The sequence below is a fragment of the Gymnoscopelus braueri genome (assembly GCF_963280865.1).
Source record: "Gymnoscopelus braueri genome assembly, chromosome: 16".
Taxonomy (NCBI): Eukaryota; Metazoa; Chordata; class Actinopteri; order Myctophiformes; family Myctophidae; genus Gymnoscopelus; species Gymnoscopelus braueri.
In genome coordinates this window covers 32,718,212-32,738,704 of record NC_137616.1, presented here as the reverse complement: position 1 = coordinate 32,738,704, position 20,493 = coordinate 32,718,212, and the positions used below count along the sequence as shown (strand labels likewise).

General features: G+C 39.7%; 1 protein-coding gene across 1 annotated transcript; it reads right to left on the bottom strand.

Moving 5' to 3' along the window:
* Window positions 1-901: 901 nt before the first annotated feature.
* On the bottom strand, window positions 902-10,774 carry ddx51 (DEAD (Asp-Glu-Ala-Asp) box polypeptide 51). Its single transcript, XM_080452527.1, has 16 exons — window positions 10,588-10,774; window positions 8,686-9,083; window positions 8,072-8,319; window positions 7,301-7,451; window positions 6,406-6,551; window positions 5,476-5,547; window positions 5,264-5,370; window positions 4,052-4,160; window positions 3,194-3,339; window positions 2,868-3,081; window positions 2,393-2,508; window positions 2,157-2,273; window positions 1,698-1,799; window positions 1,453-1,516; window positions 1,149-1,283; window positions 902-1,027 (listed from the first exon to the last, which is right to left on the bottom strand). Exons 1-16 carry the CDS (start codon window positions 10,608-10,610, stop codon window positions 1,010-1,012), a joined length of 2,166 nt encoding a protein of 721 aa, XP_080308653.1. The 5' UTR covers window positions 10,611-10,774; the 3' UTR covers window positions 902-1,009.
* Between the last annotated feature and the right edge of the window lie 9,719 nt (window positions 10,775-20,493).

Sequence of the window (20,493 nt, the reverse complement as noted above, 5' to 3'; positions counted from 1 at the left end):
GTTAATTGGGTTCAGTTGTGCCTGATAGTTGGTAGTCAGAGCCCACACCATTGGTCTCTCTCTGTATATATTAATTTCATTTCAAACCTTTTATTCTCGAAAGACATTGAGGTTGCCCTCATTTGCAGTGTCGTCGAGAAATAGGCCTATATAAATGTTATTACACACACATAGATTAAAAAAAACGTGTGTATGTGTATGCATGCATGCATGCATACATATATATATATATATATATATATATATATATATATATATATATATATATATATATATATATATATATATATATATAAAATTGTATGTAATGTATGTGTGTATAGTAGTAGATAGATGGTTAAATAGAGATAGACAGACATTAATATATGGCTTGTACTTTTGTTGCTTTGGTAGCCTACTTTAGTATTCTGGAAGAAAAACAAGTAGCCACATATGACACCTATACCTCTACAAGTATCGGTTCGGCCGATTGACTCTGAAGGAGTAATGACAGCCCATGTTATCCCTGGACACCCCACACACAGGTTATTTTTGGCTGGTGTGGGCGGGTTCAGACCATGATTTTCCTATGTTTTCTTTGATGCACTTGTTAGGGCAGGACTAGTACTGTAACTTACATCTGTGATTCTTATAGGTATGGGTTTTTAATTGTCAGAACAGCATCAACCAGCTTCAATCCAAGGTCTAATCAGCCAGAATGACTGACAATACCCATTTGGGTGACCAGGGGTTTAAAAATTCTCAGATCAGGCCAATATTTCTTAAAACTGTTATGTTATAACCCTTTTCAGCCCAAGGCCCTTAGAAGCTTTCCAGGGCCTTTATTCCTATATTGTGCAGGAGGTGCATAATGTTGGTTCAACTAATCAGTGGCAAAGATAAAGGAGTTGAAATCACCAGATTCATCACACATAGACAGGATGTTTATTAGACAGAAATAAATGCCTTGAAATACAACTCATGAAATCTCAATACTGTATGAACTCCATAAGGCGCATGTGGACTCCCATTATGAGGCTTTTTCCTCCTGTGGAAAAAGTGAGTGGAATCAATATTCACTGGCCAATATGTAATCAACACTAAAATTAGAGCGCAATATCTGTCCATTTAAAGACATTATGCAGGCAATCGTAGTTCTGCCAAATTACCTTTATAGCTCTGGCCAACTCCTGCAAAGTTTGCTCATAGTGAGCTTCCATGCTCTTCAGACTCTCAGCTTTGACCGTCTGCCTCTCAATTCCGGGGCTGCCGGCATCCCTCACCATCTGAAGAAAGTTCTTCTCCTGTGGAAATGGCAGCAAAGACTTTGTTTTAATACGGTATCTGCTTCCGTGTTTATTTGTTGCCCAGATGCATGCCGTTCTCACACACACACCTTCAACTAAACGCGAAAAGATACAGACACACAAAAATACTTTCAGATACATCAATTTCAATGTGGGAATATCTCACTTGTGGTTTTAGCAGAAAGGTAAAGGCCAGGCCTGCTTTTCCTGCCCTTGCAGTTCTTCCAACTCTGTACCAAAACAAAGCAGGCGTCACAAAACGCAAGACATTATATCAAGAGCACAGTAGGACATACAGTAGCAGCATTGACGTGCAGCAATGAACTGATTTTGCAACTGATTTAAATCATGCAATATTCCTCAAACTCCTTTATCCATGCTCCTGGTGGATCATGGGAGAAATTAACTCACCTGTGAACATACGTCCTAATGTATTGCGGTGCATCGTAATTCACAACATATTTCACCGCCTTCACGTCGATGCCCCTGGCAGCAGCGTCTGTGCTGATCAACCTTTAGAATGGCATTGCATGCATATCATTACAAATTCCATTTTAGAGTGGATAGGACTTCATGAATAGTTAAGCACTACTTTTGTCTACTCTTGTGGTCACCAAAAATCATCATTTCTATTTAAAAAAAAGGTAGGCTAGAAATTAATTACATGAGGAAAAAAAGAAAAACCATAACTAAAATGTAATATCAAATGTCCCATTAATATGCTTCCAAGACATTTAGCCGTTTGTAATTACTGGGTAATGTACATCTAAAAAAGAAACATTAAGAATGGAGTGTCTGAATATCCTTAAGGCACACCCACACAAAAAAACAACACGCATGCGTGCGCACGCGCACACACACTATACGCACATCTGGATTTTTCCCTGTTCCAAATCCTTCAGTGTCTTCTTCCTCTCTCCTGTAGACAGTCGTGAGGAAAATTCTGCAACCTGCACTCCACCAAACAGGTGCACCAGCAGGTACAATCTACAAAAAACAACGCAGAGAGCTAATCAGTGGAACAAGAGCTTTTACTGGTATGCAACATGTAAAACAAAAACTGATGGACCTGATTCACGAACAGCAGAATGCTGCTTTAAGCCAACCTGTGTGCAGCCTCTCTGGAGTTGGTGAAACACAGAATGGGGCTGAACTTCATGTGCAGCACGAAGTGGAGGATGAGTAGGGGTTTCTTACTCAGTGTGCAAGGCACATACAACTCCTAAAGGAACAAACCACACAGAGAACGTGAGGTGCAGTAAGTTACAAACTGTGACTGAAGTTTTGACCATTTTTGGAGGTTAATTTGACATTTTTGTGTGGCCGGCCATTGACCATATTCACATGGTGGCCATTTTATTCTTACTTCATACCCTAACGGGGTAACCAGACAAAATGGCTGGTTGGCAACCACATTTATGGTACTTACGCCCCTTCAAGTGTCTAGTCTACCTCAATAAAAGAGAAGCTCAATGTTCACTTTCCATTTAGAAAGACCAATCGGATGCTCATCATCTACTAACAATCAAATATCCTTCAATCGGATGTGCCTTTGCTCATGGCCGACGACAAAAACCTTACCGTGAGTCCTTGGGGGAAGTTGAATCGTTCTGGTTTCTTTGACGTGGATTCTGGTGTGCCGGGTTGACTGCCGGTGCTGTGGTCGGCAAGTTGACCGTGGACCGAGCTGAAGAGTCGGGGCTGGTGAAGGCCCAGCTGCTGCAACTTCTCAGGGTCGTGGGTCAGGGTGGCTGAGAACAGCAGCTTCTGCAGAGGCATCTGAGGCGGAGACAAGCTATGATACAACGTCACTGTTAATGGCTATACTATTATCATTTTCATTTTCAATTAGGGAATTGAAGTGCTATCTGAGTGTAAATGCTCCAATTATTCCATGTTAGGGTTACCTGGCCGCCGTGATGTGTGTGAGCTCTGTCCTTGTGAAGATGGATGTGGCTTTGTTGCCACTTCCAGACCGGTACACCGCCTTGATTACCTGGGAAAGCCAGGACTGATGCATGCTATCAATCATGCGGTCAGCCTCATCAATGATCTGCATCAGAAGATTTCAACACAATCACAGACTTGAAATAAAATTGCACAAAATGTATCTTCCACACATTTGACATGGTCACTTTTTACGTTGTGGCCGAAGGCCAAGCGCATCTAATGCAGGGTTTAACCCATTAAGACCTGAGGCCGATTCCACAAACGTCTTCTAAATCTTAACAGTTTTCTGAAAAAAACTATGTTTCTATATCAATGGTTCTCAAACTTTTTCATGTCAAGGACCCCTCAAATTACATATATTTGTCCGTGGACCCCCATCTGAAAATATTTTTTTCCAGGGACCCACAGAAGCAAAGATTTGAGTTAAAAATGTTTGCTTTGAAAAATATATATTCATATTTGCACAAAAGAAAAATCATATTTGAACTGGGGACCCCTCACCCTGACAAGCACTTGAAATTTTAGGAATTGAGGCATTACATTTAGTTTGACTTGGTTCCACAGATAAACATTGTGAAAATTATTCTCTTTCTTATATTATTTGACAATTTGGCCAAAGTTTGACCAGTTCTTATAGTATAGTATGTTGATTACTTTTAACACATAAATATGTTTTTCATCTTTTCTTTTTGAGGTATTAAAAAGGTCTTAAAAGTCCTTAAATTGTCACTCCACAGTCATCTGGGGACCCCCCAAAATCACAGGTTGAGAATTACTGACCTACAGCATAATACTTAATGGCTTTAACCACTCACAAGGAATCGGAGGTGTTCCAGACAGAAGTCAGAATTCTCGTTGAGGTGATCAACCAGTCGACCAGGTGTGGCAACAACAATATCTGCCAAACTGCATCGTCTCCCCCCTCTAGAAAACATTATGTTGCCAATAAAGGTCATGGTAAATAATAATAATAATAATAATAATAATAATAATAATAATAATAATAGTAATACAAATATAAAATGTCGGAACATTAAATTGTTGGATACATATTAGAACTGTAATCGAAATATTTTACAGCAGTTTTGGGGCATGTTATTTTAGTGATCTTCTAACACTCTAAACACAGTTTTTGAGTGGTGCCAACCACTCCTACGGCTTGACTTTGTCCTGGTGTCCGTCTGTGTGTCCGTGTGTCCGTGTGTCCGTATGAGCACGGCCTCTCTGTATGTTTGAGCACAGCCTCAACAGCTGCGGCTGATTGCAACACAAAGATGCAACCATACAGGTACAGGTACAGTACAGTACAGACCGTACAGTACAGTACAGTACAGACCGTACAGTACAGTACGTACAGTACAGTACGTACAGTACAGTACAGGTACTGGTAGAGGTACAGTACAGTACAGTACAGACCGCACAGTACAGTACAGTACAGTACAGTACAGTACAGACCGTACAGTACAGTACAGTACAGTCCAGACCGTACAGTACAGTACGTACAGTACAGTACAGTACAGTACAGTACAGTACAGACCGTACAGTACAGTACAGTACAGTACAGTACAGTACGTACAGTACAGGTAGAGGTACAGTACAGTACAGTACAGGTACAGGTACAGTACAGTACAGTACCGTACAGTACACACACACACACACCACTTTTGAGTAAAAATACTTAAAATGAGTAAAAATACTTAAAATGAGTAAAAATACTTAAATATTAGTAAAGATACTTTAAAGTTCCTAAACTGAGTAAAAATACTTTAAATGAGTAAAAATACTTAAAATGCGTAAAAATACTTAAAAGATGTTAAAATGAGTAAAAACACGTACAAATCTGTACAAACATTTTAAAGTACTTAAAATGAGTAAAATACATTGAAGTCATCAAAGTCTGTAAAAAGTAACTAATGCAATGACCTCATGAAAGGCACCACTCTCTTCACACTGGGTGTGATTTTTTATACACCAATCATGATCATCTAAGGCCTCAATTGCATGATCCAAAGCCACAGCATCTTCACCTGGATTCTGTGAGTAAAGACTGCTCCACAGCAAAGCTCTTCTGTCCGGCCAGCATCACCACTTTTAGACCGGTGCCTTCGGCGTATGAGTTGAATACTTTGCACACCTGTGATGTAGTAAAACATTTCAACCAAGCTGTTAAAACACTGGAGCAACTGCAAAACAGATCTAGTGGGGTTGGTATAAAATCTGTATTGTACAAGTCGGTTACCTGCTGGGCGAGCTCTTTTGTTGGCAGCACAGCCAAAACCCTGACTTCACACACTACTCGTTGCATCAGCGCCTACGGTGATACACAAATGACATTTTATTTTTTATCAAGACCAACTGAGCAGGAATAGGGCAGTTATAACTCCACATTATTCAAGGTAATCAATATGACTGAGACCCAAGACTCTAAAAGGAAATCCCCATCAACTGACCCATCTCTGAAAAGTGCCATTGACAATCAGCAGCACACTGACAGTAACCAGCATTATTTTATGTTGTTTGGTTAACCACTTTCAACCTGATGTCCTGTTTTTGGCATAGTACAATAGGAAAAAAAGTTTAAAAAAAGAAAGAAAAGAAAATAGCAGATCTAGAAGCTCACAATGCATCGCGATCATGAGCATAGAGTTATAATATATCTAGAGAACAGACTGGCCCGCCCCCACCTATTCATTTCAATGAAGTTGCTCACCCAGCGCATGAAGCACCCGGAAGTACCCTCTTCTTCTGTATTTGAGCACCAAATTTTGGTGCTCAAATGCAGAAGAGTTGAGCACCTAGCAGGCGCCTTCAAACGGTAGACGCATGCGCAGAAGCGTTTTAAATGCGGAAGTCTTGCGATCCCAGATTTGACCACCAGGCGACGGCAGCTTCACTATTCTACTGCGGTTCTGGGGGCTTGATCATGAGATGCATTGTGAGCTTGTGAATCGTCATTTTTTTCTATTCATCATACAGCAAAGTAGGGCTTTAACCACTTAAACCCCAGCATGCCTATTCTGGGGGGGAACGTTCAAAATGCTGGTAGAATGTACAGTAGATTGACCTATCTTTCCCGTCTACAACAAATCTCTTCACCAAGAATAGCCAGAGTACAGTTATAACTTAGAACCTTTCTGAAAACAATAAAAAAGCATTGAAGTCTGCTGACCTGTATCACAGGTATGACGAATGCGAGGGTCTTGCCACTTCCGGTCGGTGCGGATACACAAATATCTCGAGGCTTGTAGCCCCCTCGTCCAACCAGCAGACCTTGTTGTACACTTTCCAAAATGGCAGGGATGACCTCCGCTTGCACTGCACAAGAAAATAAAACATTCTTACAGTATTTTCAACAACTGAAAGTCACTGTATTCTATATCTGTATGTTTAATATCTCATTAAAGAGATAGTTCACCCCCAAAATTATTTTCTCTATCGTTTAGTCACCCCATGGAGACTTGAATTCATGGTGTTTTTGTCGCATTCCAAAGCCAATAATTTGATGACACAAAGAGTCTCCTTTGTCTCTCCTACCTGAACCGCTGCCTACCGGTCCGCTGGTAATTACTTTTTTAAAGCTTCAAATCACAACATTTTGTGAATAAAATGTTATTTTGACCAACCAGGAAGAGTATGTTAATACAATATAACTAACAACCACAGTGGTTGGAGGTGGTCTGCCTGCTCTTCTACTGAGATATGTACTGTATATCCTGTGATTGAGTAGGACAATTACTGGTTGACAAGCGGTACACTGTTGCAGGAAGCTCAAAGGCGCAATACGTCCTCTGCCCAAACAGGCTTTCTGTATTAGCTCAGGAGCAGAAATGTTGGTGCTCGTGCAGGGGACCCAGTCAGACTCGAATCCCGAATGGAACATAGAAGTTACGGATTGCAGCTTTAAATAGTCATAACTACTTTGGTAATTCAAAGTAAATACTTTAACCAAAATTATTAACAGGTTTCCTGAAGGATATACAGTGGATATTGGTTGCATGGCATGCATTCTGTTGCTCCATTTTACCTTGTTATTGTCATCTTCTTTATTCAAGCACTGTTATTACCTGGGAAAAGGTGTTGGATTCCATTGCTTTCCAGATTCTTTGTGAGACGATCACAAATGCCTTGGACTTCAGAGATGGGAACCAGGTTGCTTGTAATGTCTCTCTGAATCCTATCAGGCTGAGCGAGCCACTGGGGCAGGACTCTGTGCACCTACCATCAGAAAGATGCACACAAACAGTGCCAAGTATATCCATTATTAAACACATGAACCCTAGCGTCCCTATTCTGGGTATGATATGATACTAGCTGAACATTTTGGCGGAAATAGGTGAACATTCGGCGAAAAAAGCTGATTTAAAAGCTCTCAATGCTTTTGTGAGCTTGTAGATTGGCTAGTGGTACCGTTTGATATTACATACTGTTTGGATGTTACGTTCATTTTTTTGTAAGAAATAGGCCCCTGCCACTAATGTTGGAAGCAGGCAATCAACCCCAAATTGGAATCGCATGTTGAGGGCCTCGATATAGAGTACACCTCCAAATTCACTTTCAATTCTGCCCATAGGAGGTGTCACAAATGTGACAAATTGCTCCATATGTATAAATGCCATTTCCCCTCGCAGCTTCCTTGGGACCCGATGGCTGCAAACTATGGCTTCCATAGCCCTCTGGCTAGGCAACCCAGCCTGGCGGACGCATGTGCTCTGTGGAGCACCCCTTTCTAGTGTCTTGTCCTTTAGAAGGCTTACGATCTATGCCATTTTCTCAGAGAATTAGTTTAGTAAAGTAAAGTAAGGGATTCTAATTGGTGTGTTCATTTGTCACTCTACCTTTTGGACAGGTTTTTTCTTGAATCCTCCAAGTATGGTGAAAGTGGTCTGGGTGGGGGCCTTCTCTGTGCCTTGTTCTGATTGGTCAACCTGCATCTCCTTCCTCTCCTCTTTTTTTTCTTCTTCTTCTTCCCCCTCCTCCTCCTCCTCTTCTTCTTCTTCCTCCTCTTTTTCTTCATCCTCCTCTTCTGCAACTTCTACCTGTTCATCTTGTCCAGTTACAGGAATATCTGTTTTTTCTAAAACAGCTATAACAACAAAAACAAGCACAGACAATCAAAGACAATTCAAATATCTGCCCACAAAAAGTTCAGAAACTTAACTTTGGTCGATTATTTCACCCCTATAATAATACCAATTGGTATTGTGTCTAACGAGGTACAGCTTGTAACGATGGAGGATGATATTATTAAAGGGGAGAAATAATCGACCGAAGTTAAGTTTCCAAACTTTTTGTGGGCAGCTGTTTATAAATAAATTTTATATATATATATATATATATATATATATATATATATATATATATATATATATATATATATACACACACACACACACATATATAAAATTGTAGTATAATTTCGTATATATAAATATGCGTTTGTCTTTCGTACCTTTCTCCTTCTCCTCGATGGTCTCTTCGTGGTCAGAAGCATTCAAAGGCACGATTACCGTTTCTTCTCCCTTTGATTTCTTTGAATGCTTAGACTCTTGCTTATGGTCCTTTTCAACTTTTCTTTTCTTTTTGACATCCTGGGCATGTGTCTGAGCTTTAGACTTATGTTCTCTGTGATCTGTCGGGATTTCAAGGTGATGTTCTTTGTTATCCATCTGGAATTTAGGCGGCCGTTGTTTCTCTTTGTGATCCGTCTGGACTTCAGGCTGTTGTTCTTTGTGGCTTGTCGACATCCGTTTCTCCTTCTCTTTTGCCTTCTGTTGTAGCTTAGCCAACAAAGCCTTGGACCGAGACTCTTTATCTGAACCGCCCCCATCATCTTCATCCCCAAGGTATCTATAAATGAAGTAAAAGTCCGGAATTCAAAATTTACTTGAGTAAAAGTACAAAAGTATTGGTATCAAAATGCATTTAAAGTACCAAAAGTAGAAAGTACTCATTGTGCAGAATGTGCCATTTCACAACTTTTCAAATGTATAAAAATCCTTTGAGAATAGCAGATCTACAAGCTCACAATACGTCTTATGGAGACACATTGTGAGCTTGTAAATCGGCTATTTTCAAATGGCCAAAATGTATACAGGTGGGTAATGTATGTTTTGTAATAATAATCAAAATCTACAAAGTAACTACTAACTAAAGTTTTCAAATAATTGTAGTGGGGTAAAAGTACAATATTTGCCTCTGAGATGTAGTGGAGTAGAAGTAAAAGTACTGAAAATTCAAAATACTCCAGTAAAGTAAAAATTGTACTCAAGTACAGTACTTGGGTAAATGTACTTAGTTACTTTCTACCACTGACTGTATTTGATATGAATTATCATCCAAATGAGACAGCCTTCTTTAAAGTCTCTCATTCATTTGTCTTCAATATAAAACCTTAAACATCCTTCACCAGATGCATCGTTTTACAAGGATCACAGTTGTGCGAATAATCTGAGAGGCATGCTGTGGTGTGGTATATTAATAATAATAATATGAATAATAACAATCTCACAGGGATGCTGTGGTGTGGTATATTAATAATAATAATAATAATAATAATAATAATAATCTGACAGGCATGCTGTGGTGTGGTATATTAATAATAATAATAATAACAATAATAATAATAATAATAATCTGACAGGCATGCTGTGGTGTGGTATATTAATAATAATAATAATAATAATAATAATAATAATAATCTGACAGGCATGCTGTGGTGTGGTATATTAATAATAATAATCTCACAGGCATGCTGTGGTATATTAAAGGAAGACTTCACCGATTTTCAACCTATCTTCATATAATTGGCCCTAACTAATACTCATGATAAAATGGTACAATTTTTTTCTACTTTGTGTCTCAGAGGAGGGCTGTGGACAGTTCAGAGTCCCGTCTACCAGTGACATCATCGATGGGGAATCCAAGCTAATAGAAACTGCAGGCTTTCTATTCCTGGAAAGTTGCAATGCAATAATAGAAGCCATTGTTCTCGTGTTAATAAAAATCTAAATAAAAAATGTGAAATCTTGTTGGTAGACGGGTTTCTGGACTGTCCACAGCCCTCCTATGAGACACAGACCAAGTAGGAAAAATTGTACCATTTTATCATGAGTATTGGTGAGGACCAATTATATGAAGATAGGTTGAAAATCGGTGAAGTCGTCCTTTAATAATAATAATCTGAGAGGCATGCTGTGACGTGATATATTATTATTAATAATACAAATAATCTGACAGGCATGTTGTTTTGTGGTATATTAATATTAATAATAATCTGAGAGGCATGCTGTGGTGTGGTATGGTATATTAGCAGAAGTCATGGAGAGGAAAATGAGGAGCAAAACAAACCTACCTGTTTATAACAAACAGAGACATTTCAGTAGATAATCCCAGAATAATTGTATTCTGTTCAAGTGTGTTACATGAAGATATCAATATGTATTATATTATCATCAATGTAACATAATCGGGGTGTGGTATAATACGACACAAGCCCGAAACTAAATTTAGTGGATTAAAGCAACAGCCAAACAGAAACACCACTTTATCATGTGGATAAAAAGATCACATGGGGCGCGCACATACGACGTCACACAGCAGCGTTGCCATGTTTTGTGAGATAGATAAGCAACCAGGTCTATAAAAACAAGCCCGAAAGAAGCAACCTAGGCCACATGAGCACTAAATGCATCGGCTATTTGAAAATGGCCATTTGATAATAGCCGATCTAAAAGCTCACAACGCGTCGCGATGCGACTTGTTGTGGGTGTGTAGGTCGGCTATTTTCAAAAACTCTTGAAATAAAAAGTGGAATATTTGAAACATTTAAACAACACAAATGCTCCCTGGCACCAAACAGTTATGAAAATATTTGAGAACCACCGGTTTAAATAATTAAAAAAATCATTAGAGGCAAGCCAAAAAATAAGCAAGTACACTTCAGAAGCAAGCCCCAAAAAATCGCAACTACCAATATTCTTCAAGCAACTACACAGACAAACAAGCCCAAAGTTGCGTATAATAAGCGGACATGGCAATACTGATGACGTCAGACAGACGCAGTTTTCTGACGCATGCTAATGATTCCCCGCCTCTTCGTTTTCATTGGCTTACGCTGGTGGGTGTTGATTGGTCCGCGAAGCCGTAGGTGTGGCTAGAGTAGACTTTCATGGTGGACCCTATGGGTGGACCCTTGTAGAGGACCTGGCTAAGATATGTATGCACTTAATAGAGAATATCTCAACTGTTCTTGGCTAATATGACCCCAGGGAACAATTTAGGAACAGTGACTAATTCTCTATCCGGGACGAAATACCCGAAAATGACCACGCCCCTTTTAAAATGACCATAACCGTTGCACTACGTCCAACATGGCTCTATCTGCTAAACAGTTGGAGCTACAGATTTACTGAGTTGCTCAAAATGTTCAGAATACTTATGTTTAGGGAAACATAGTAAAGTGTAATATTTGTGTGTGTATATATATATATATATTAGTGTATATTTTATGACAGAACAGCTGAAAAACGCAAAAGAAACTGCCAACATATTAGTCCAGGGCTATAGGAATAATTTTGTGTGAATCAGTCTAGATTAGAAGACGCACCTAAATTGATGTAACCCAGGGCATGCTCTAAGCAGGATTTAGCAAGGGTACCTGAGCCAGCAATGCTCTGGGTCATCATTGTGGTCAAATCCAATATGGCCACCACCTGAAAAAGGTTTTGGCTAAAGCTTTTGAACCAGATGAGTTATAATTGAGCAAACTTGATGTCTAAATCATGTTTTTTGACAATTAGAAACATGTTGGAATGCTTATCTTTATGACTGGGTGTGGCTGGACCTCTATTTTGCCTATTTCAAAGAAATATTAGTTTAGCAAATTTGTTTCACTTACCTTAATCTTTGTCATTTTTGGCAAACAGTGTCTACTTTATGCTTTTTGAGCATTAGAAACACATTGGAATGCTCATATTTATGATTGAATTCATCTAGAGCATGACTTGCTTATTACAAATATGGCCACTATACCAAACATGTTATGTAACATAAAGTTTCATCCAGATTGAGTGTATTCAGTAGTTGTAGGAATGAGTTAAGATCAAACTGGAGAAAACAATGTAATTTTATCGAAACAACATAATATGACTATAGAATCCAAAGGATACAGCAACAGCCAGTACAGTATGCACATCAATGCTCAGCACAAAGTGAATACTATCATAATAGTCAAAGGTGTATGGAATTTGAACAATATGTTCAAATTAGAATCAGAAAAGTGAATTGCTAAACAACAAATCGTTGCTAGGAATGTGTCTTGGTGTTACTACAACAACAGAACAGCTTGCAATAACTGATACATACTGCACCACACACACACACACGTGCTCAGTCCTTTTGATTCTTCGGGGTGATGACTGTTTTTAATGTCCTAATCATACAACATCTATATATCGAGATGCAACAGACTCCAGTTTTGCAGCATTTGCTGTGTCCACTACATGACGTTTGCAGCCATAGTGGAGGAGGATGGCGCAAGCTAAAAGCTTTACTGGCATCTGCAAGATGGGTCCAGTAAGGTTCCCAGGTTCTGACATGCTGAATCAGTGCAGCTTGGGTGGGAGGAAGGTTCTCAAGGGACCTGGTACCATTTGACCAACATCAGCCTTCCCTGACTATGGGAAAAGGAGTGCAGGTATCTCAAAGAAACTCTGGTCACCCTTACTTTGGAGCCTGAAAAGATAGACTTTCCATGTCCAAAGATTGGAGTATATGGTCGTCATCATATACTGTGACCACAGTAGAGTAGATGAATCCTGACAGTGGCTTTTCTCAGTCCCTCAAGAACATTCCTCCCACCCAAGCTGCACTGATTCAGCATGTAAACACTGCTGCAGACCAGCTCCTATTGGAATCAGACAACCTCCGTCCAACAAAATATCCCATATTTCAAATTGGGCTGGTACTGGGACTCCATGACTAGTGTGAACCTTACTGGACCTATCTTGCCAGTAAAGCTGTTGCTGTTGTAACACCAAGACCATAATGTGATATAAACATATTGTAAACAATTCTATACACCTTTGACTAGTACTGTATGATATCATACTAGTCAATGGTGTATAGCATAGTAATACTATATAGTATATTTTATGCTGAGCATTGTTGAACATACTGTATTAGTTGTAGGCCTATCATCATAGGAATTAGTTCGACTGTTTAATCAAACAAATGGAGAATTAGTCACAGTTCCTAAGTTGTTCCCTGGAGTCATATTAGCCAAGAACAGTTGAGATATTCCCTCCTAAATTAAGTGCATACATATCTTAGCCAGGTCCTAAACTACCCTGAAAAAGCCATGGAAAAAAAGCTTTTTTCCACTGAAAGTGCTACTTTGAGTGGTGGTAAAATAACTCAAATGTTTTACTTACAGTAAGTAAAAGTATCAATACTGCAATGTAGAAGGTACCCACACCTGAATTAAAAATGTACTTGAGTAAAAGTACAAAAGTATTGGTATCAAAATGTACTTCCAAAGTGTAATGTAGTTCCAAAAGTAGAAAGTATTCATTATGCAGAATGTCACATTTCACAAGATTTCTAATGTATAAAATATATTTTTTAAATATATTTTACAAGCTCGTGAGCTTGTAGATCGGCCATTTTCGAATGGCCGAAATGTATATAGGGCTGAAGAGGTTAATGTAATGTTTTGTAATAATCAAAATCTACAAAACTGAAGTTTAAGTAATAGTGGAGTAAAAAGTATAATATTTGCCTCTGAGATGTAGAGCAGAAGTAAGTAAGTCCAGTTAAGTAAAAAACTTAATCAAGTACATTGCTTGAATAAATGTACTTAGTTACACCACTGCTTATACCACTCGCAAACTCTTGAGTCCTGACAGAAAGTGCACTTCATTAGTTTTTTTTTTTTAAATTTTGTTTTTATTGAAGTCATCTTGTGTACAGACAGTTTCTTATATTCATATATATGTATACGCATTCTTTTGTACAGTTTCAGAGTTTTTGAAATGTTCATTTTTCTTTGATGACAGTTTGACATTTTTTTAATTTTTTTTGCAGTCAAAATAAACAAAGAAAGAAAACCAAAAACAGAGACAAAAGATAAAAAGAAATAAAATATAGCATAATAGTATCTGGCAGTGAGCAGCTTGGGGGGGGCTTTACATAATCTTGCGCATTTAAGAACAGTTGCAGGGTCAACACTTACAGGGCACAAAAGAAAAAGAAAAGGGAAGGAAGAAACAGGGCACCTTAGAATTTGTTTAGTCTTTCAGCAGAAGTCTGAGCGGGTTGGTTTCACGTATTCAGTCCATTTAGACCAAATCCAAAAGAATTTGTCTTCTTGATTTTTGATTGAGAAAGACAGTTTTTCCATTCTATAGATCTCATGAACTATCTCAATCCATTCCTCCACGGTGGGTGTCTGTGGTTGCATCCACTTTCTAGTAATGGCCTTCTTGCATGCCACCAGAAGGATCAGAATCAGTTTCTTATCGTTGCTGTCCAGAGAGTCATATGGGAGGTTACCCAGATATAAGGCATCGAACTGGAAGAGAATGTTAATTCCGAAAACAGCCTCTAGGTGTTCGTGAATGTCCTTCCAATATGAATTCAAGACTGGGCACTCCCAGAAGACATGGAAGTGATTTGCTACATTCTGACCACATGATCTCCAACAGTTAACCCCTGTCTCTCTGTATCTTTTTTGCAGAGGTGTTATGAAGTATCTTATTTGATTTTTCCAATTAAATTCCCTCCATGTGTTTGAACATGTCGTTTCCCATAATACTGTGCTTGTTTTCTCCCATTACTCCTCAGTTATAGTAAAATTACCCTCTCTTTCCCATTTATCCTTGACATATATCATGTCCTCAGTTGTATTCTGTTGGAGACCATTATACAGTCTGGAAATAATCCTGTTACATGTAGGAGAACTTCCTGCTGACAAGAATACCTTCATTAATTCTGATGCCTCTAAGTTCAAGAATCCTCCCAATTTTTGGTGGATATAGTGTCTGAGCTGAAGATACCTGTAAAAGTCTTTTTTCTCCAATCCAAATTCCTTCTGGATGGATTCAAAGCTCCTGAGTGCCCCCTTGTGTACAAATGTGTAATAATTTGAGATGCCTTTTTCAGTCCAGCTCTTAAATCGGCCATCATTACTGTTTGGGATAAAGTCAGTGTCGTATGCACACCATCTCAGCATTTTGACTCCGTTTTTTAGGCCACATTTTTTCAGTGTTTCTTGCCAAATTTGTAATGCTGTGTTAATCCAGGGGTTGTTTTTGTCCTTCATTTAGTTTATAAGCCTATCATCTCCAATTATGGCAGCCAGTGGGACCCCCTGTGAGCATGCCATCTCAATATCTTTCCATCTTGCCGAATATGATGGGGTACACCAGCACACAAGAGGCCTCAGTTGAGCAGCACAGTAATATTCGTTCAAACATGGTAAACCCAGACCACCTGCCTTCCTTCTTAATTGTAGTGTTTTATATCTAATTCTAGGTTTCTTCCCTTGCCATAGAAAGCCAGATATTAATTTATCCCAATCTCTAAACTGTTTGGGTGTCACCTCAACCGGGAGGGACTGAAACAGGTACAATAGCCTTGGCAAAATGTTCATTTTGACCGAGTCTATTCTGGAGCTCAGACTCAGGAAGGGAATAAGACTCCATCGTGCTACGTCAGATTTAAGTTTTTCATTTAGTGGGCCATAATTGAGATCTGCTATTTTGGAGATATCTTTGGGCAAAACGATCCCTAAGTAGCGAATTGAGTCTGAGTCCCATTTCAAGTTGTACTTTCCTATTATACTGGTAGGTGGGTTGTAGTTAAAAGTGATAACCTGGGTCTTCTCTACGTTGAGTTTGTAGCCCGATAGGGATCCGTACTCCTCTAATCCTTCCATTAGGATCGGGACTGATTGTGTGGGCCGCCTTACATATAAAAGGACATCGTCCGCGAAAAGGGCCAGTTTATGTTCTCCATCTGCCATATTTATTCCCTTAATACTTCCATTTTGTCTAATCATTTGGCTTAATGGTTCGATGAATGCGGCGAAGAGTCCGCACGAAAGCCCGCAGCCTTGTCTAACTCCACGTTCCAGTGTAAACGGATCTGACAAGTCACCATTTATTTTTATTCTAGCGGATGGATTTTTGTATAATGCCTGGATTGTCTTGATAATAGAGTCATGGAACCCAAATCTCTTTAGAACCTTGAAAAGGAAGCTCCAAACCACTAAATCGTAAGCTTTGCGTGCATCCAGGCTTATTAAGGCCGTCTCTTCTCCACTCTGAGCCATGTGACTGATAATATGTAAAGATCTTTTAATGTTATCCTGTGTCTGTCTCTGGCGAATGAACCCGGTCTGGTCATTATGGATAATTATAGGTAGAATCTTATCTAGTCTTTGTGTCAGTATGGATGTGAATAGCTTGTAGTCTAGATTTAATAAGCTGATGGGTCGGTAACTGTCACATTCTACTTTGTCTTTGCCCTCTTTTGGGATGACTGTATTTATTGCTTCCTTCCAGGATGACGGGGTCTCTCCCGTCTGCAATACCCAGTTAAAAGCTCTAAAGAGAATCGGAGTCAAGACCTCTCTCAATCCTTTATACCATTCTGCCGTGAAGCCGTCTGTGCCTGGAGATTTCCCTGTTTTCAGTCTAGAGATGGCCAATTCTATTTCTTCTGTTGTTATTTTAGCTATTAATTCTTTGTTTTGGTTCTCTGTGACCGTGGGTAAATCAAGAGATGTAAGGAATGAGTCAATTTGGTGTTCATTATCAATTTGTGGCTGTGAGTATAATTTCTTATAAAAAGTGTTGAAGCTTTCTTTGATTTTTTCTAGGCTATTCTCTATGGCACCAGACTCAGGGTTCCGTATCTTGTGGATAGTACTGTCGGCTTCTTGTTTTCTCAATTTATATGCTAAAAGGCGCATTGACTTTCCTCCTACTTCGTAATATCGCTGTCTGGTGAATAGTAGTTTCTTTTTTATTTCTTGCGTGCCCATGTCATCCAGTTCGTTCTTTATTTCCCTCATCTCTTCTTTCACCCCAACATCTAAGCTATTGGCATGGTTTCTTTGTAGGTGTTTTAATTTAATTTCCAAATCATGTATTTTTTGTCTCCTTAGTTTCTTAGTTAAGGCGGCAAGGGCTATGATTTTTCCTCTAGAAACCGATTTTAAACAGTCCCAGAGCACAGACGGTGAAACCTCCCCATTATCATTCAGCTCAAGATACGTTTCAATATCACTTTTCAGATTCGCTTTAATCGCTAGATTATTCATAATACTAGAATTGAATCTCCACAGTGTGGTCCTTGGTTTTCCATTCAGGCATATGGTCATATATATAGGGCTGTGATCTGACAGGGCTATTGGGCCTATATCACAACCTTTTATGTTATGAAAGTCTCTATTGAACACGAAGAAGTAATCTAACCTGGCATATACTGAGTGTGGGGCACTGTAATGGGTATAGTCTCGACTGGTGGGGTACATTTCTCTCCAAACATCTACAAATCCTACTTCCTTCATCAATGCAGTAGTCTTTCTACTTATTGGTTTGGGCTCTGGGTTGCCCCCAGAGGAATCAAGATGTGGTTGCAGGCGGAAATTATAGTCTCCCGCATTAATGACAGTGCCTTGTGACTTTGTCACCATTAAATCAAATATTTGCTTGTAAAATGTCCAATCACTACCCGGTGGGGCGTACACGTTTAACAGGCTCACCGTAATCCCCTCTATCTTCCCTATTATCATTATGAATCTACCTTCCTTATCCTTAAACTCTGCTATGTGTTCATAGTTCACAGAGCGGGATATCAGTATAGCCACCCCTCTCCTATGACCGAACTTATAGGAAGATGAATATACATATTTAAACCCTGATTTGTTCAATTTAGCGTGTTCTATATCATTGAGGTGGGTCTCTTGTAGATATGCTATTTGTACTCTATCCTTTTGTAACTTTGAAAGTACCTTTCCTCTTTTAGTTGGACTAATCAGGCCATTTACATTAAATGAAACTATCCTTGTGTCCTGCATTTAGGTTATACCCAGCGTGAACATCACAGTGAAAAGCATCCCCCTAGCTGCCCGACAAAGCTGCGAAAAAACAAAAAATATGCACCAGACATGTAAAAACAAAAACATATAAGGTAGAATGAAAAATGCATATCTGGGTTCCAAGGTAGAGGTCTTAGCTACGACCCTACACCAACCCTGAACAAGGTTCAGGGGTAGACCCCCCTCTCTAGAGGGGAAGCCCTTAAAGTTGACAACATAGTTAAGTCTCATGCTTCTTAGTCCGATTTTCTATCTTTTTAAAGTATCGGCTTGGTAAACAATTTTACTGTATTGGAAACATAAACAAACAAAAAGGATCAACATCTACTGTGATTTGACTCACCGATCTCAATTTCAAATCCTAATTTAAGTTACCGCAGGTCGGCCATTCTTTTCTTTGTTTTAATGTACTCCATCTCACCCATCAGTCATTAAGATTCCTCCTCAATGTTCTCTGTAGCTTCGGGTGGTGGTGTGTGTCTTCTGAAAGACTGTAGTTTCTCCTTGTAGCGTGAGGTGCTTGGGCGAGGTACTCGTTTCTCGTTCCCACGTCGGGTGTTCTTCTGCCATGTCAGTAGTCGAATTCTCTCCATTAGCGTCTCCGGGGTTTGGATCACGGTGACAGGGAAGCCTCTTCTCTCCATGTCCTGCGTCGCCTCCATCGCTGTATCATAGGTCTTGGTTCCCTCGTTGTAATCCACTCTTAGGCGGGCGGGGTGGAGGGTTTTGAATTTTATATTCTTATCTTTCAGTACCTTGCGTGCCTCCGTGTATTCTCTGCGCTTTTGTAGGATGCGTGGGGGGTGGTCATTGTCCAGGTTGATGCGATGATCTTTCCACGTGAATCCTTTCTTTTGCCACGCCGTTTGGAGCACCATTTCTTTAGTTTTAAAGCTAAGAAATTTGACCACAATGGACCTAGCTTGCGCGTCTGCCGGTGGTTTGGGGCCCAGTGAGCGATGTGATCTCTGGAGCTGAAGAGGCTCTGTGGCCGGCAGCCCCAAACCTTCTTGTAGTAATTTCTCCACAAATTCGTTCATTGACGTGGCATCGTCTTCCATCTCCTCCGGGACGCCAAACACCCGCAAATTTTCGCGTCTGGAACGGCATTGTTGGTCGAGTATGTTAGCGTCGAATTGGGCTAATAGCTTTAGCATTTCCGACGTGACATCCTCCGTGTTCTGGATCCTTTCCTCCGTCTTAGTGATTCGGTCCTCTGCTTCGTCCATTCTTTTGTTCGTTTTCTGTAGCTCCTCTTTAATATCTTCAAGTTGTTTCTTGTTATCTTGTCTGAACTCCTGTATTTCCTTGAGGATTGTGGCCGCCATGCCTGAATTCACAGGCTGGGCCGCGCCATCTTGGCTGTCGTGACCAGGAGAGCTGCTGCGGCTTTCTCCACCTTCGTCGTATTTGTTCATGTTTCTGTTGGGTTCTCTGTGCGGGGTTTTGTTACCAGGCATTTCCGCCCCTCTCTCGTTGTTTTATTTATACGTTTGACTAACAATTTCGCAGTTTATGGGGCTTTCTGTTGATCTCTTATCGGGAGCGACTTTACTATGCTGCCATCCTGTTGGCGTCACAACCGGAACTCCGCACTTCATTAGTTTTAATATATATTTTAGACAAACGAAAACATATTCAATAATATATGATATATGATCATACAATATGCTATCAAATAACGTCCGTTTTTAAATCTTTAAATCTAGCCCAACGGGTGGGTGGGGGTGTTGTTCTCATGTCTGTGGAGTATTGCTATGCATCCCATGTCTATAATGCATTCTTAGAATAATCTTATAACAATGTATAAGACCCATACTGTATAGAAAATCATATCACATGAAGCATTCTATGACTAATTCTGAACCCTTTTTTGCAAGGATCATGGTGTATTATAATTATCAGTTTTAATACATTATAATCTAATCTTATACCAATTATAATAAACTAGTCCATACCCGGTCGACGCATCCGTGGGGGGATATGCGCAGATGGGAGGCAGTTCGTCCCATAGCTGGGCAGCCCCGTAACCATGGCGACAGTGTAACGCTAACAGCTGAGATTTGGTGATATCGAAAAAACGGGCTTCGCGGTTCCGTTGGCATGGTAATGGTCAATGGTGTGCAAATTCAGAGCAGTTGCTCCAGCCACTGA

Excerpts from the sequence above, each read along its gene's own strand:
- ddx51 (XM_080452527.1), bottom strand. The coding sequence starts at position 10,610 with ATGTCTCTGTTTGTTATAAACAG. Across the intron at positions 2,509-2,867 it reads ACTTCCCCCAAGGACTCACG|GAGTTGTATGTGCCTTGCAC; the intron begins GTAAGGTTTTTG and ends TTGTTCCTTTAG. Across the intron at positions 1,284-1,452 it reads CCTTTCTGCTAAAACCACAA|GAGAAGAACTTTCTTCAGAT; the intron begins GTGAGATATTCC and ends CCATTTCCACAG.